The sequence below is a fragment of the Mustela lutreola genome, chromosome X (genome assembly GCF_030435805.1).
Source record: "Mustela lutreola isolate mMusLut2 chromosome X, mMusLut2.pri, whole genome shotgun sequence".
Lineage (NCBI taxonomy): Eukaryota > Metazoa > Chordata > Mammalia > Carnivora > Mustelidae > Mustela > Mustela lutreola.
This window is the reverse complement of record NC_081308.1, coordinates 86,747,363-86,765,338: the sequence shown is the minus strand read 5'-3', so window position 1 is coordinate 86,765,338 and position 17,976 is coordinate 86,747,363. Positions and strand designations below refer to the sequence as shown.

General features: G+C 36.6%; 1 protein-coding gene across 6 annotated transcripts in view; it reads left to right on the top strand.

Annotated features, from left to right (window-relative positions):
* Positions 1–305: 305 nt before the first annotated feature.
* Positions 306–17,976, top strand: part of ZMAT1 (zinc finger matrin-type 1) — a 35,802-nt gene continuing 18,131 nt past the window's right edge. For 2 of the 6 annotated variants that reach the window (XM_059157378.1, XM_059157377.1), the window contains exons 1-2: positions 306–620; positions 14,882–14,988. In XM_059157378.1, coding sequence (XP_059013361.1) covers positions 341–620; positions 14,882–14,988 — 387 coding nt within the window. In that variant the 5' untranslated portion in view covers positions 306–340. Of the gene's footprint in view, positions 621–709; positions 874–7,368; positions 7,487–14,881; positions 14,989–17,976 lie in introns of those variants that run through there. The other 4 variants (XM_059157381.1, XM_059157379.1, XM_059157380.1 and 1 more) reach the window with 4 other exon arrangements.

The window sequence follows — 17,976 nt, the reverse complement described above, 5'->3', positions numbered from 1 at the left end:
ACGTATTTTAAACCTTAAATTGGTTTTAGATCAGCTCCTCCAAAGGAAGAGGCCTCACTGTGTGAGGCCCACGTGCTTTTACATCCCGCGCTTTTTGCCCTTTGCCCTTGGCCATCATCGCTTCCCCTCCAAAGGGAAACGGGTGACGCCAGGCGGTGGGGAAGGGGGAGGGGCAGCCCGCGGGTCTAAAGAGTTCCTATTGGTGGGGAGAAGGAGCGAGAACGAGGCTCGAGCTGAAGCGTGGAAAAGAGGGGTGAAGGGGGAGGGGCTAAACGGAAGGCGGGGCTAAAAGAGCTTAACGGGAGTGAGGCGCAAGTGCAATTGTCCGCGCGTCGCTGCGATGGCGGCGGCGCCGAGCACAGTTACGCCGCTGGCGGCAGAGTCTTCCCCTCAGGAAGCTACCGTCTCTGCCGCCTCCTCCTCCTCCTCCTCCGCCTGCGCGGCGGCGGCGGTGGCGGCGGCAGTGATTGTGCCTGCCTCCTCCGCCACCTCCACCTCTGCCAGCCCGCCTGCCGGTGGCTGTGGCGACGGCGGCGGCGGCTTTGGCGGCTCCACTATGGCGGCGGCGGGGAGGGGGGGCAGTAGTTTTAAAGTAGACACCCGCCCTCGCCTCAGAGAAGGTGAGTTCCCGTCCTGGGCTGTGGGAGCGGCCCCATCTCCTTCGCTGCCTCTCTTCAGCCTGTCCGAGATCGGACTGGGCGCGGTTAGCCATCGCCCCACCCCCCACCTGCTGTGGCGCAGTAAAGGCCAAGCTCGCCCCGCCCCGCCCTGCCGTAGTAGCCCCGAGTGTGCAAGACGGACCGAAGCAGAGAGGGGCTTCCCTACTTCGCCCCCACAAAGGATGAAGGGGATCCCCAGGAAAAGGAGCTGCAGGTATTCACAAGGCAGGAGTTTGAAGGGAAGAGAAATACCACATAGTTTTTCTCCCAGCGAGGGTGCCTCAGTATGGTCTACGAAGCTGAGGTGCGGTTTGGTTAAAAAAAAAAGAGAGAGAGAGAGGAGGCAAGGCAGAAGTGCTGTGGAACTGGACGGTCAGGAAAAGGGAAGGAGGACTGATGGAGAAAGGGGGCAGAGATTTTTTTTAAAGGCCGAAGAAATAACTAAGAGGGAGGAAACCCCATTTGGTGAAATTCGTCCTGCAGTGTATAAACTTGGAGTAGGGTATTTAAAGAGAAAGGAGGTTAGGAATCTGGGAAGGTTAGAGTGTATACTTGAGCTTTAAAATAGGAGCTATTAGATTTTAGGATCATAGGGTCTGGTGGAGGGCGTTGAACTAAGAAAAGAATAAAGGAGTAGTGTGGTAAAATCACAGGTTTCAGAAATCACTTTGGAGAGTTTTCTTTGGCTATTTGAGAGTGTGACCTTGTAGAGCGAGGTTTAGGGGCCCATCTCTGAGATGATTTTGATTTTAATAAGTGCTGTTGTACGTGCCAACACATACTACTCCTAACATAAAAAGATTTCTTGGCGATTTCAGTAATAAGTGGTTTCTAGTTAACACAAAATACTATATACTAGTAAACAGATTACTAATAGCAAACTGTAAATTTTGCCATTGAAATGTGTTTTAAAACAGTGCTTGAAAATGCGTCTTAGATTATTGAGACCGATTCCACTATAGAAGAGCTCAGTAAAGCATTTAGCCATCGTCAATTTCGTAATTAATTTCCAGTATTTGTGTGTTACCTTATGTTGCTAACTGGCCTCCAAAGTGAAAGATGTGGACAACAAAATGAAGTAGAATAATTTAAGTTCCTTTTTCTTTGGAGGACACCCCATTAAAATTACCCCATAAAAATGATTTTCTCTTCACATTTTTAAGTGGTACATCTCTCTGTGCTATTTCATAACCTTTCACACCTTTCACTTTGGAGGAATGGCAAAGCAGTAAAAAAAAATCCTTTATAATATTGGTCACAGGCACATTACATAAATGCCACTTACTTAATATGGAAGTCAGAAATACACTGTGATAATGGTGATGTCTTTTTATTTATTAACTCTCTTATTGAAGGCAACTGTTGAAAGACTGTAGTGTCTTTAGTCAGTCTGGATTTGTACAGTTGTTTCAGGATAAAAATATGAAATCTGAATTTTTTTTTGTTTTTATACCAAACTATGTATAACTAGAAAGAAGGAAAGAACAATTTTTAGAGGTGGTTGAGATCACAGTTCAATCTGGCTGTCATGGCCTTTCCACAGTATCTCCAGTATTCCAGTATCTCATGGATATCTCACGGAGCAAATGGCTTTTTGCCTGCCTTTGTGACTGGCTTGATTATAGTATCTTTGTATTTATGTATATTTTGATGGCTTTAAGAGATAGAAATTCATAAAGTAGCAGCAATACTCTGTAAATACTATTACTAGCTGGCAAAATGAGAGCTCTAGCATAGGTAAGTGGTGCAGTGAACTTAAATTCTGTTGTTCATATACTAGATTTTGTGACCCTGAACAGATCACGAACTTCCTGAATTTGGGTTTTGAAATTTCTGGAATAGAGGTTTTAGACCAGCCAGACTCCAAGGTTGATTTCAGATCTGAAAATATGAACCATGATTTTGCAGATACTCTCGATGGCATTTCCATGGCTGTGCAGTAGGACAGTAATTCATAAGCCCTGAGAAACTTTGGCCATAGTTCCCATTTGACATTCAGTGAGTAATGAAATCGTGTTGTTAGTGTTGAGACCATTTACTAGGATGTGAAAAACCAAATATAATTGCTACCTAAAAGTTACCTCTTACCATTTCATTTTAGGTAAATATCCTTCATTAATGTTTCACTCCAAACCAAAACTCTTATCTTTCCACTTAACAAAAGATAAATATGTGATACAGTACACTATCGAAGACATTGTTAGGTCTCAAAAATATTTTTGTTTAGGTATTTATAGAGACTATAAATGGTTGCCAGTAGTACAATAATACGTAAAGGAGAAGAAAGAAAAATGTTGCTTAATGGTGTATCTTTTGCTTGTTTGTTTTTTGAGCCTTCGTTAGGAAATTGGTCTAAACAGTGACAAAGAATTGTCAGGATTCCAGTTATTATAGGTCCACTTCAGATAGATCCATTAAAAGTGGTTTGATCAGGAGTTTGCTAAACTATTTTCAACTATAACCAACATCTTTCTTGGGGTTGATAATGAGCAAATGTTAGTGGAGATTAGAAATTGCCAAGCAGAGGAGATGAAAAGCTTTCAATGTTACAAATGGGAAATTGGGTAATAAAAACAAAACAAAAGAAATGCCAAGTAAATGGGCATATGACAAAACACATACCTACCCAGAATTCGTAGTAAGAGGAGTCACGAGATTTTATAGGACACTTCATTTTTCCTTTTTTTTAAAGATTTTATTTATTTATTTGACAGAGATCACAAGTAGGCAGCGAGGCAGGCAGAGAGAGAGAGAGAGAGGAAAGCAGGCTCCCTGCTGAGCAGAGAGCCTGATGCGGAACTCCATCCCAGGACCCTGAGATCATGACCTGAGCAGAAGGCATCAGCTTAACCCACTGAGCCACCCAGGTGCCCCAGGACACTTCATTTTTCATTCAATTCATTCAATTCATTCAATTTCATTCAATTTTGAAAGTGTTAAAAAACATTTTCAAAAATGTTTAATGGCTCAAAAATGAACTTTCACCCAGTGTTGATGTCCCAATGTAATCATAGTAAAAATCAAAATGAAAACAAATCCCTTTTATTTACCTCTTCCTTTTAAGAAAAATAATTTTTTAAGTGGGTTGTGTTTTAGATTGGAGGACATGCTGGCTTTTTATTTAGTTAATAATCCGTTTGCATAGCAATTACCCAACAATTACCTTTGTCTCCATATTATTCAGTAAAGTTTCAAGTGCACCATAAGAAAACCTAGTTAATGGCCTTTCCTTCATTTATTCAGGAATCGTTTATTTAACACTGTATGTGTGTGTGTGCCAGGCACTATGCTAAGTGATGAGGATATAGGTGGATTAGACATGGCTATATTAAGGAGCTCAATAGTAGTGCTTGATAGTAAAATTATAAAATGAATAAATAAATAACTGGGAAAAATACAATTTTAAATAACACTTGTCAAACTCTTAAACTATCAGGACTGCCCCATTGTTTATTATAAATCTGTATTCTGCCCATGGTGTCTTACATACTACAGGCACACTAAAACACATTATATTATAAATGTAGTATCTAAAAAAGGAATAATTAGCAAACTGTTAGAATTAATTTTTAATTCTTTACATTTGGCAGGGTGGGGCTGTCTGGAGCGAGGTTAATGACCACTTATTCGTTTTTGACCCCCTGTCCTTAATTAGGTGTCAATATATGATAATACTAAGCATGTCGCCTCCTGTATTCATCACATATCTGTTAGGGTATGAACTTTGATTCTTTTCCACCTGAAACTAGTCTTGGAGATCCATTCACATTTACTAACCTGTTGGAATGAATGGCATGGTACTGTGCTGACACCAAGTAGTTGTCATAGGATCAAGTAAATATACACAGGACTTGAATTCATTTTATAACTTTACAAACAGGCAGGATTCCAGAGATAATGAGCCACAAAGTGCTAATAATTATGAAGGTCAGGGACTTAGTTTAAATAAAGACAGAGTTAATACTGAACATGTAACTAGTACTCCCAGTTATTTCTTTAATTACGTTGTATTTTGTAATTCTTAATATGCTATAGGAAAGCCTTCATTATGTTTTTAATGTAACAATCTATGTAAAATAGCTAAACTTGACAAATTTATGGGTCAAGTACTAATCTTATAAACTGAGAAAGTAAGGATACTAGATAACATTATAACTGTTCATAATGCTCCCAGGTACAAATCTGCATTTCTGGCACAAATAATCTTTCTGAAGACTCCTTAAGTGGGTTGTGACATTTAGGGGGCGGGGAGAGTTAAAACACCTTGGCAAGGTTAACATGTTCCATTTTCCACTTTAACTTAGTGTTGAGCCCTGTTTATCTTTCTATATATGATGGTATTAAAAAATTGTAAAGGTCAAATCAGCTATTAAAAAATCGTTTTAAGACAAAATGTTTGAGGGAGGCTGTCTCAAAAGGTGTAATCATGGAGAAAAAGCACATAAGCTCTTTGCAGAATTAAAATGATGATTTCTCTGGTTCATTAATACCTGACTACATCTGAGACTAATAGTAAAATTTATATTTATATTATTGCAGACAATTCTTCTGAGCTTTGCTCCATTCTTGTCACTTTATTAAAATAGGATGCAAAGACATTTTTTATGATGCTGGGTTTTTTTGCAAGATCAGTTGGACTGTGAAATTCCCACTTCAACAAAGCATTAAAGCAGTTAATAGCTAGTTATTGCCAAACACATCTGATGGGTTGTCTTGAGGAAGAAATTTAGTGTTTTGTACAACTAAATCTAATTGTCATGCAACAAATGCAAGTAAGATTCCTTTTTTAATTGTAGCCATTTATATATAGAATCATCTAATTTGAATAAGCTTAAACTTACCAAGATAACCAAAGAACATTTCATTGGAGTGAACAGAGAAAGTTCTTATACTTAAAACTGAAGGATGTTACAATCTTCCTTTCCTCGGAGATCCTGTATGGATTTTTTGTTTGTTTGTTTGTTTGTTTGGGTTTTTTTTGTTTGTTTGTTTTGGTTTGTTTGTTTTTGAGAGAGAGAGAGAGAGCCTGCAGCCATGGTGCCTGGCACTTGGGGAGGGGTGTTGGTTAAAAGGGAGAGAGAATCTTAAGGAGGCTTCCCACCCAGTGTAGAGCCCAACACAGGGTTCGATCTCAGGACTGTCAGATCATGATCTGAGCCAAAATCAAGAGTCAGACACTTAACTGACTGAGCCACACAGGCACCCCAGATCCTGTATGTTTTTTAATTTCATTAGTGAGAGTGGACCAAATTGTAGGCATAGATTCATTATTTTTTTTCTGACTCATGGCCATAAATATTTTTCTTTTATCACAAAAATCTATTACATCCTAAATTATCTGGTGTTGTCTAATAGTATTATAAGAAAGTTTCAAATAGGATAATTTGGATTTCACACTTATTTGCATTTTTGGATACAGAAGCTAAGGGTATTTTACTTTAGCATAATAATGCAATTATTCGGAGTAGATACAATCCAACAAAGTTCTCTAAAAATGAGTTTCTGGAAGTGAATCCTCTGTGCTTTTTGTATCATCAACGGCAGATAACAAGCTGAATTGAATACTTTTGTACCAACATAAGAGATTCTAATCCACAGGATGTTAATTATTGGTACTTATATTTGTATTTCACTTATTTAAAAACATCCCTCAGCTGTTACTAATGCCTCTTCTCAGACTTCTGAAACTTTTTCATAGTCCAAATCCACCTGAGTCTGGAATCATGTAATTCAACTTCCCCAATCCTTTGTTTCCTATGACCTCTTTGGGCTTTTTAGCTTCCTTACTTTGAAATGAGAACAGTAGACTAAATCAGTTATAAACTAGAACCAATTTTGCTGCATAAGGGACATGTGTCAATGTCTGGAGATATTTTTGTTTGTCACAGCTGGGGAGTGCTACCAACTTCTACTTGGTAGAGGCTGGGGATGGATGCTGTTAAATGTCTTACCATGCATAGAATAGCCCCTCACAACAATGAATTATGTGGGCCTAAGTGACAATAGTGCTAAGATTCAGAAACGTTGGACTAGATGATCTCTAAAATTACTCTGATCTGAAATAAAGTTATTGTAAAGATGTTCTTCATTTATTTCACAGAGAGAGAAAGCGAGCAAGAGCAGGAACACAAGCAGGGGGAGTGGGAGAGTGAAAGCAGGCTTCCGGCCAAGCAGGGAGCCGGATGTGGAGCTGGATCCCAAACCCTGAGATCAGGACCCGACCCAAGGGCAGACACTTAAGGACTGAGCCACCCAGGCACCCCTGAAATTAAGTTATTATATATAATGTTAAGTAAAACCTTGAGCTACTGAATTAGTAAACAAGCATACTTTATCAAGTGATTATGTGTGTTAAACATTTTTTTTAATTTTGTTTCATTTAATAATCACCATGTCCTGGGAGAGACATTGTGTTTCTGTACTTTTTAGATTAAAAAAAAAATACTGTCTCAGAGTGGTTAAACAATTTGCTCAAGGATATATAGTTAGAAGTAGAGATAGGATTTGAATCTATTTGACCAACTCAAAAGCTTATTTTTCTTCTTACTACCCACTGCTGTAGGTCATAGTTTTTTTGGCCCATTCCAATTTTTTACGAAAATTTTGTTTTCTCAAATCATGTAAACATTCCTGTAGGAAAGAAATAAGGAGACTAAACACTTGGGAGACCTGGGTGGCTCAGTCAGTTAAGTGTCTGCCTTCGGTTCAGGTCATGATCCCAGGATCCTCCAGTTGAGTCCCACGTTGGGTTTCTTGCTCAGTGGAGAGCCTGCTTCTTCCTCTGCCTGCCACTCCCCCTGCCTGTGCTCTCCCTCTCTCTCTGAAAAGTAAGTAAAATTTTAAAAAAGACTAAACACTTTCATCAATAGAAAATTAGTTGATTCTTTATCTCACCAAAGGCTAACACCATACAAAAATATAATCAAATTGTAGGATTGCCAGATACTTGAACTTTCATATCAGATCCCATTTATGGTTTGTCACAAAACCACTCTTTCATTTAAAATAACCCTTATGAAAATTAATTAATTAACTCATAATTGTTATTCAAGAGAGGATCACTTAGGTGATAACAGAAAAACAAAGGTTTATTACTTGCTCATGCATTTTCCTCTGAGTGATAGGTTGACTGCAGGGCAACTGCCTGCCCTTCATGCTGTGGTTGAGGGAGGAGAAGGTGCTTTTGTCTTTTATTTTAACTTTTTTCAGTATTTTATTACATTTCTTATTGTGGCCAGATATACATAATGCAAAACTGCCATTTTAAGCATTTTTAAGTGTGCAACTCAGTGGCATTAAATACATCCCTGTTGTTAGGCAACCTTCACCACTATCCATCTCCAGAAATTTTTCATTGTCCCAAACTGGAACTCTGTACTGGCAGGTCAGAGTTTTGCTATATGACCATATTTCTCCAACCTAAAGAATTTTCTGGTGTATCTGATTTCTGGAAAATAAAATATTTAAAAGATATTCTTAGTATGTTAACAGTTGACAACCTGAGGAACTGTACTGTTTATTGTGACCACAGTGGACAGCATTACAAAGCTATTTTACTCTCTTAATATTCTGAATTTAAACAGGAGTATACATTAAACATTGGTTTTATTTCATCTGTTCCATATCCTTTAAGCTGTAACTCCATTATCAGCCTTAGTTCTCTTTCCATTTTGAACCTAGTTTTTGACAGTGCTTTCCTATTTCCTATTGCTTTTTTTTTAATGGTAAAATGTAAAGAAGTGCTATCATCATGAGAAACTCCTGTGTTTCAAAGACCGTATATCCCAGTCTTCCTTTGAGAGTGCACCATTATATCACTAAGATCTTGCGATCAAGCTACACTAAGATGGGCTTTGATTCTGAGTATAAAATCTTTCTCCCCTATCCATATCTGTTTTCCAAATTTATTTTTTTTCTTTTCCAAATTTATGAGGGCATATAAAATTCATATATGTCAGAGAATGAAGAACAGTTGAGAAGTACTATTCTAGGAATATTAAAGCAACATTGGAAGATATTTATCTTCCCATGTTCAAAGAACTTTACTTGCTGCAGATGAGGAATGAAGTCACACTTCACAGCATTTATTGTTTTGTCATTTGATATTCTAAAGTGTAATCTACTTACATTTTTAACCCTAGCTCTCCTAACTTCTAACTAAATTAGATTGGAAGATACAGGACCCTCTGCCATGAATTTGGTGTATTCATTGTCAGAAAAGAAAACTGATCCACTTATACCTAAATTATAACCAAAATAATACCCTAATTTGCTAAAAAAAAAATTATTGACACTAACTGTAATGACCAAAACGTTATATTTAGTAATAGAAGTGCTGTGTATGTTTTTGCAAAAACATGCCTTGGAGAGAATCAATTTTAGGGTTGGGGCATAGATAAGAAAATGCAGATAATAGAGGAATAGGGGAAGAAATATTGGGACCTTTTGAATTTTTAGGCCCTAAAGTATGTACAACTGCTTAAAATTTCAAATCATCTTTTGTGTTTTCTGATAGACTTATTATTTGGAAGGAGCTAAGATATTTGGATCCTTCTATAAGTGCCCCACCAAAACTTTGCTTCTCTATGTATTTGTATCTAAAATACAACATTTTCTTATTGATAACTATCAACCCGTATATGGTCAAGTACAAAGAAACTTTACAAATGGGTATCTGGAAGATTGTGTTATGTTCTTAGTCATATAGCTAGTTAATAGGGTAAAGGCTAATGCATGCTCTCATTCTAGTGCTTTTTACAACTCTTACTGCTTTGGGAATTAAGAATCTCTATAAGCCATATTTAACAACCAACCAAAAAAACTACATTTGTTTCAAATTCTGACCAGTATATAAAGAGAAAAGATGTAAAGAGAGTGTAAAGAAGAAAAGGAAAAAGAGGAAGAAACAAATTGTCAAGTTTCTTCAGCTATTCATTCCTACCAGAATCAGTTCCAAAGCCCCGGTGAGAACACTTACTTTGTGAGAACACTTACTTTGTGAGAACACTTATTTTAGTTCATGGCATATAGTGAGTCCACAACAAACATTAGCTTCTGTTCCAGCCATCTTCCTCACAGCCAACATCATTTATTCACATGATCCCTCAATTAACATCTATTCCCTGAATTTGGCCTGTCCTCGAGGTCTTCCCCCTGAGACAGGCTGGGAATATCACCAATTTCCTCTCCCACTTTCAGAATTGGCTATATAGGTCATTTTTTTCTGGGAGTCTAAAAATCCTGTCTCAAATGGTGGGGATGGGGGTATAGCGGGGTCTAAAGGAACATTTTTTAGCATCTCTTGTGAATTGGACATGTATTTCTTATATATGCCAAACCTAGAGAGGAAGTTTCTCATTCAAGACTTTGGCTTTTATTTTTATTTAATTTAATTTTTTTTCAGTGTTCCAAGATTCATTAAGAACTAGCTCTCAGGGAGGCACCTGGGTGACTCAGTGGTTAATATGCCTCTGCCTTCAGCTCAGGTCATGATCTCAGGGTCCTGGGATCGAGCCACACATCAGGCTCTCTGATCAACGGGGAGTCTGCTTGCCCATCTCTTTCTGCCTGTCCCTCTGCCTACTTGTGATCTCTCTCTCTGTCAAATAAGTAAATAAAATCTTTATTAAAAAAGCAACTACCTTTCAGAGAAACCCTGGGCAGAATTAGGCACTTACTAACTATGTAACTTTGGAGAAATAGCTTGACCTTCCCAATCTTAAGGTATAACCTTAGAAAGTAGCAATCATTACATCGATGTCAAATTTAGGGGAAATGCAGTTTGAAGAAATTTTGGCAGTGTGGGATGCCCTCTGAAAAAACAATACCTTATCATGTATGATTGTTATCAGCAAAAAGCCAGCTTCTACAAGCCTCCTGTCTACAAATTCAGGATCTAAAAAGATCTTGAAAGGCCAGAATTATTGGTAGAATCTAACAAAGGAGAACTTAAATGAGACAAATATAAGTGTATTGGGTCTTCTAGGGATCCATAAAAATTTCTTTCCATATAACTATGTCCTGGAGTGCAGACTTTAACTAGCTCAAGGTGAAAGAGAAGGTTGTATTTTAGTCAAAAGTTAACCTAGCATGAGCCAATAGTATGATATGCCCACCAAAAAAAATGGCAAATTAGGCTATATTAATAGAAGAGAAATATTCAAAACAAAGGTGAATACACAACACTAAGGAGCTGTATACTTAAAAATGGTTAAGGTAGTAAATTTTATATTTTGCATTCTCATTATAATAAAAAATGAGGTGATGATCTCATTTTACTAGTTTGTAGTTATTGTGACCCCATTAAGGGTGATTGTGCTTAAGTTACACTTTATGAATGGCTGGGATTTAGGAAAACTAGTAAGAGGACTAGAAGTCATGCTACATGACAGAACTGGGGTCAATTCACAAAAAGATAAGGTGGGTGGGAATAAAGATGTACTGATTCTCTTAAAATATTTGAGGATTGCAATTTTAGGAGAGGGATTATACTTAAAATGACTTTAAGGAATAGAACTAGGACCAGTGGAAGCTCTGAGACAGTATGAGGCTCAGCAGTGATGCATGAGCATCACCAGGGAACTTGTTAAAAAAAAAAAAACTGTATGTTCTTGGTCCCCCACCCCAGAACTACGAATAAGAAGTTCTGGGAATGGGACCCAATAATCAATTAATCTTTTAACAAGTTTCCAGGTGATTCTGATGAACGCTAAAGTTTGAGACCTGCCCCCTCCAGGAAAACAGACTTTTCAGTTCAAGAGATTCAGCAACAAATCACCTGGAAAGCTTTAAGAAACGGGGTATGGGCAAGAAACTATGATGGGGAACCACTCTCAGAGATTCTGGTTAATTGGTCTTGATGGAGTCTGGGTATTGGTATGTTTAAAAAAAAATAACTTGGAGACTTCAATGTGCAGCCAGGGTTGGAACTACCTTTGTGAAAAGTTGAACTGGCATCACTAGGTAGGCTGTTTAAGAGATTACCTGGGGGACCATATTTAACAACACAAATTCTTGGGCTTCAACTCCAGAGATTTATATAGATTTGAGGTCGTGCCAAGGAATACTTTTTTTCTTTCCTTTTTGTTCTTTTTTTTTTTTTCCCAAAAATCATTTCAGGTTAGACTAAAGCACGGTTAGCTTGATAAGTATCATAGATGACAAAACCTGTATATCAATCAGCTTAGTCACCAAATAGATATTGCACAGCCATTATTTGTAAGGATCTGAGCCTGTCCTGTAGGGCAGTGATTCCCAGCATGGTTGATTATCAGAATCACTTGTGGTTGGATTGAACCACCCACAGAGATTTTTAGTTCAGCATGTATGATTTTGGAAAAACTGCATGTGAATTTGATGTGATACCCTGATTGAGAATAATTTTTACATGAAGATTTGTACCTGAAAATTTGAATGTAGATTTTATCATATTTGAATTGATTAGGAAAGCATGCTATTTAAAGAAAATTAGGGTCAGTCCTCCTAAGTACATTTTTATCTGCATCATCATTCCAGTATCTTCTTGTTAAAATACAGATTTTTGTATATTTTAGTTTTTGATTCACTGAAGTCAGAACATCGGCACATTCTTTATATTACAGTCACAAAGAACACCCACTGACAAGTAATTGTGGGTGAATTTATTTGATTTAAGGTCAAAGTTCTGCTTCTTGCATCAGGAGCATTTTGTAAGCTTAAATGTGATAGATCTAAAAGCTTATCATATTCATAGCAAGTTCTAAGCTCAGGATTTAATGCCCCTTGGTTTTGATAGTTACGTCTCTTATGTCCATGTCTTCCTTTCTGTGCCTGCTGCCCATCCTCTGGTTCAAGCCTCAATGACCTCTTGCTTGCAACTGATTCCTAACTCTTATCCATATTTTGAGCTGCTTCTTTTCCCTTTTTAATTTTTTATTTTTTATAAACATATATTTTTATCCCCAGGGGTACAGGTCTGAATCACCAGGTTTACACACTTCATAGCACTCACCAAAGCACATACCCTCCCCTATGTCCATAACCCCACCCCTCTTCTCCCAGCCCCCCTCCCCCCAGCAACCCTCAGTTTGTTTTGTGAGATTAAGAGTCACTTATTGTTTGTCTCCCTCCAAGTCCCATCTTGTTTCATTGATTCTTCTCCTACCCACTTAAGCCCCCATGTTGCATCACCACTTCCTCATATCAGGGAGATCATATGATAGTTGTCTTTCTCTGATTGACTTATTTTGCTAAGCATGATACACTCTAGTTCCATCCACATCGTCACAAATGGCAAGATTTCATTTCTTTTGATGGCTGCATAGTATTCCATTGTGTATATATACCACATCTTCTTTATCCATTCATCTGTTGATGGACATCTAGGTTCTTTCCATAGTTTGGCTGTTGTAGACATTGCTGCTGTAAACATTCAGGTGCATGTGCCCCTTTGGATCCCTACGTTTGTATCTTTAGGGTAAATACCCAGTAGTGCAATTGCTGGGTCGTAGGGTAGTTCTATTTTCAACATTTTGAGGAACCTCCAAGCTGTTTTTCAGAGTGGTGGCACCAGCTTGCATTCCCACCAACAGTGTAGGAGGGTTCCCCTTTTTCCACATCCTCGCCAGCATCTGTCATTTCCTGACTTGTTCATTTTAGCCATTCTGACTGGTGTGAGGTGATAACTCATTGTGGTTTTGATTTGCATTGCCCTGATAATTAATGATGTTAATTATAGTTATTCTTAACTTGGACAAGCAATTTTTTAAGAACGCCTCTTTAGTGCATATAGAGATACTGAAAATTAAGCTTAGTTGAAGATATCTGACATAATTTTTAAAATAAAAATCTTTACATGTGCCTGGGTGGCTTAGTCAGTTAAGTGGTTGGCTCTTGATTTTGGCACAGGTCATGATCTCAGGGTCCTGGGATTGAGCCCCTATATTGGGCTCTGCACTCAGTGGGGAGTCTGCTTGAGGATTCTTTCTTTCCCCCTCTCCCTATGCCCCTCCCCCTGCTCATACACTCACTCCCTCTAAAATAAATAAATCTTAATATAAAATTAATATATTTAAAAGTTTTTAAATAGAAAGTTTTACATGTGTTTTGCAAAAATTAAAACAAGATAACTATAAAGAATAAAATATTTAAGTTTCTCCCTTTGTTCCTTTTCTAGCCCCATTTCCCAGAGTTAACCACTTTTAAATTTAATTTATATCTTTGCATATTTTTTCTATGTAGTGTATAATTAATTTTTGTTACTTTTGGGAACTAGATGTGTTATATTTTTTCTTCTACAATGGAAAATTTCCTTTGGTAATAAGTTATATTTGTAGTTAAGTTGTATTTATAATATAAGTTATAGTTATATGAATATAGTTATATTTATAGTTTGCCAACAAACTATAATATTTACTAGTTGAAGATTTTAAAGAGAAATTCAAAATCTTACCAGTATGCTTGGTTTATCAATTTAATGTATCTTTGGCATTTCTCTATGAATATGTGGTATCAACTTATTCATTTAAATAGCCAAATGGTGAGCAAAATGTTTGTTTTGTGATTTATACCTTATAGATAATGAACTTTGGCAGAATACATTGCAGCTATTAAGAAACTTAGAACTGTAGACCTCAAGCATAAATGCAGAAAGTTTCAGTATGTGTTATTACTACAGTGAGAAACACTATAGCATAATTTCTAGATGTTCTTACATGACCCTTACTTTGAGGGGCTTATGTGAGACATGTTTTGCCAGATGGGTATTCAGTCTTTTTACAACAATGGAGTATGTCTGCCCACCATGACCAAACTTTCTCTGTGGTTCCAACCACAAAGAAGATAACATTGGAGCCATAGCTGTCACATAGCCATAGTGACAGTCTTAATGCTTTATTAGGATTATCTCTTGTAAAACAAAAGTCCAAGGCTGGGTTTTTTAATCCTGCCTTTCATTATGGGTACTCTAGATCATCCCATGAAGCTCATGTAGTTACTAATAACCCCATAACTTTTCCTTTGGAATGATATTGACTAGACTTATCATACCAACTAACTTCCTGTATCAGAGATTAGAAATTTACTTAATATTGAATTGTATCCTCAATAAGCAAAGAGCTATTACTATAGTCTCATAGGCACTCAGATTTGAGTGACACAATAAATAAGATAGTTGAATGAAAATGATACTTCCAAATATTCATTAATATGATATACAGTCTCACTTCCCTTTATTTTATTCATAGATATGATTTGGAATGAACAGGAAAAGACTGAACTTTATACAGATAACTTTTGTAATGTATGTGGAGTGGTGCTACAGTTTGAATCACAAAGGATTTCACATTATGAGGTAGGTTAAAAATAATGGGAATAGAGTCTAAAGGATATTTTTATTTTATTTTTTATGGTTTAATGTATACATGTATTTATATATTTGTTTATCCTCTACACTCATTTAAAGGAGGTTTTTAAATGTAGCCACTAAACTTCCTATTTTATTGTTTTTGATTCTTATGAAAATCCTGCGAAGTAGGTGATATTATTTCCCTTTTTTTTTAATTTTTAATTTTTTTTATAAACATGTATTTTTATCCCCAGGGGTACAGGTCTGTGAATCGCCAGGTTTACACACTTCACAGCACTCACCAAAGCACATACCCTCCCCAATGTCCATAACCCCACCCCCCTTCTCCCAACCCCCCTCCCCCCAGCAACCCTCAGTTTGTTTTGTGAGATTAAGAGTCACTTATGGTTTGTCTCTCTCCCAGTCCCATCTTGTTTCATTGATTCTTCTCCTACCCACTTAAGCCCCCATGTTGCATCACCACTTCCTCATATCAGGGAGATCATATGATAGTTGTCTTTCTCTGATTGACTTATTTTGCTAAGCATGATACACTCTAGTTCCATCCACATCGTCACAAATGGCAAGATTTCATTTCTTTTGATGGCTGCATAGTATTCCATTGTGTATATATACCACATCTTCTTGATCCATTCATCTGTATTATTTCCCTTTGATGGATGAGGAGACTGGCTCAGAGAGAGTCAGTAACTTACTAGCTTAAGTTTGAGGATTTGGGGTTTAAAATCATTCTTTTTTATTCCAAAGTTTCTTTACTTTTCTTCACACCATTCTGCCTCCCTTTGTAGTCATCAAGCCACTATATCCTTCATGTACTTGTAGTAAATATAAGGGAGGCATTATAAAGCTTGAGTAGAAGGGATATTATAGAACTCGAGTCTTCCTTTATAGTAAATAAGGGCTATAAAAACAAAATGAACCAGTCTTGCACTTGACTTAGCCAACATTTTTTTTAAAGCAGAACCATAGGATTATAAAGCTAGGAGAGGGAATATTTAAGGTTCTTACTCCTTTGGTTTATTTATTTAAAAACAGACTCAGAGGGGTCATGATTCTTTGTAGCATCATTGGCGTGACCAAGCTTAAAAATGATTTCTTCTGATTTCAAGTCCGGTGTTCTTTTCTTTCATTTGGTGTTGCCCTTCCCTACCCCATTTCTATATCATAGGATGAGCTATTGGATTTCTTTCATTTCTAGTGTCTGGGTTACCAAAGGTACTAGATAAATTTACTTTAAAAAATACAAAGCCAGCTTTACTTTTTAAAACGCACTTTGTCTTGTCCATTGCAAATGTTACTGGCAGCTATATTTCAGCTCTTATGTTGACTGGGATTCAATTACTATAAATTACAGATAGGGAAATTTTGTTGGCTATGGAATGAGAGGACCTACATTCAGGCTTTAACCCCATCATTGTTGTGTAACCCTGGACAAGTCACTTTGCTTCTCTGAGCATGTTTCTTGAACCTGCAAAATTGGGGTGGTAAAATCTCACTCACTAGGCTCATGAGAATTAAATGAATCAAATTATTGGACAGTGTCGAGTACATCCTCAGCCCCCAGAGTTCAAAGATTTGGAATTAGTAAAGAGATACACAAAATCAAGGGGGCTCTGTGATAACTGTGATTCAAACCATTTGAATTTAAATTTGAGAAAATAGCTTTTTGTGAGCTTATGAAGTAATAGTATAGAAAATACACAAAAATATGAGAAAGTAGCATCCAGTTATAATTCTGTCACTTGTAGGTAACTATTATTTAACTTCTCTTTTGCTGATATGATTCCACTATGCTTTCTATACACACATGGGATATACACTTTAACAAAATATAATTTTTATATGATTTTTACTTCCTTTTTCATGTAAGAGCATGTTCTGGACACCTGTCCTATTGGTACATCTTTTTATTTTTTTTGTAGTGTTTTAAGGACAATAAAGCATTATGTAATGTTATAGCATTTTTATTAATAAATATTTATTAAGAACTACCAATACTTCAGAACTTGGATGGTTATAAGGATTAAATTGTAAATAATACAGTGTTCTTATCTTCAGAGAACTCTGCAAATAATGCAGGCAATAAAAATATATTGCAAAATAAAATTTATGATATTAAAAAGCAAACAAAAATAAGTTTACACATTGTATAATTACAAAATATTTGCTACTAGCCTATAGTTAAAAATTTGGCACTTTATAAATTGAAATTGATATTTAAATGAAATTGATATTTAAAGTATTGCCAATTCTAGTACTTTGAAAGGTTATACATTTTTCAGAAAGGCTGGGTTTTTAAAAACATTTTATAGAATTCTGAACCTTTGAAAAGCTATTCTGCTCTGGGAAAATTTGGAGAGAGCAAAGCTAGACTTCCTGAGAGCCAAATTTATTATATTATGAAATAAGTACTTTTAAACTGAATTGTTTAAATTCCAGAGTACACTTTTGAAAAGCAATATGGTTTTTTTTTCTGTTTAACTACAGTGAAAGACTGTACACTGCCAAAGCAGGCAAAATGGTAGACTACTTAAGTTGACATACACAAAAGCAGTAAAAATGACAGAATCTACATTCCCCACTGGAATTTCCCATTTGAATTTTAAAAAGCTAGAATGAGAATATTTTAAAATACAGTTTCTCTTGGCCCTAGGAGTTAGGTATTGATTTATTTTCCTGAGATTTATAGCCCTCATACTTGAAAAAAAAAGCAATATGGTTTTAATAAGAAGAGAAAATGAGCTGTACATGTTTCTTAAAATTCCATTTGTTAAGGATTTTATTATAGATTTTATAGGTTACCATCTTTTTCTTTTTTTCAAATTTTTGTATAATTCTTATTAGTTAGTTAATTCTTATTAGTTAGTTAACATACAGTGCAATACTACTTTTAGGTGAACAACACGTACGTACAACAGCTGGTGCTCATCATAAGTGCATTCCTCAGTCCCCATTACCAATTTAACCCACCCA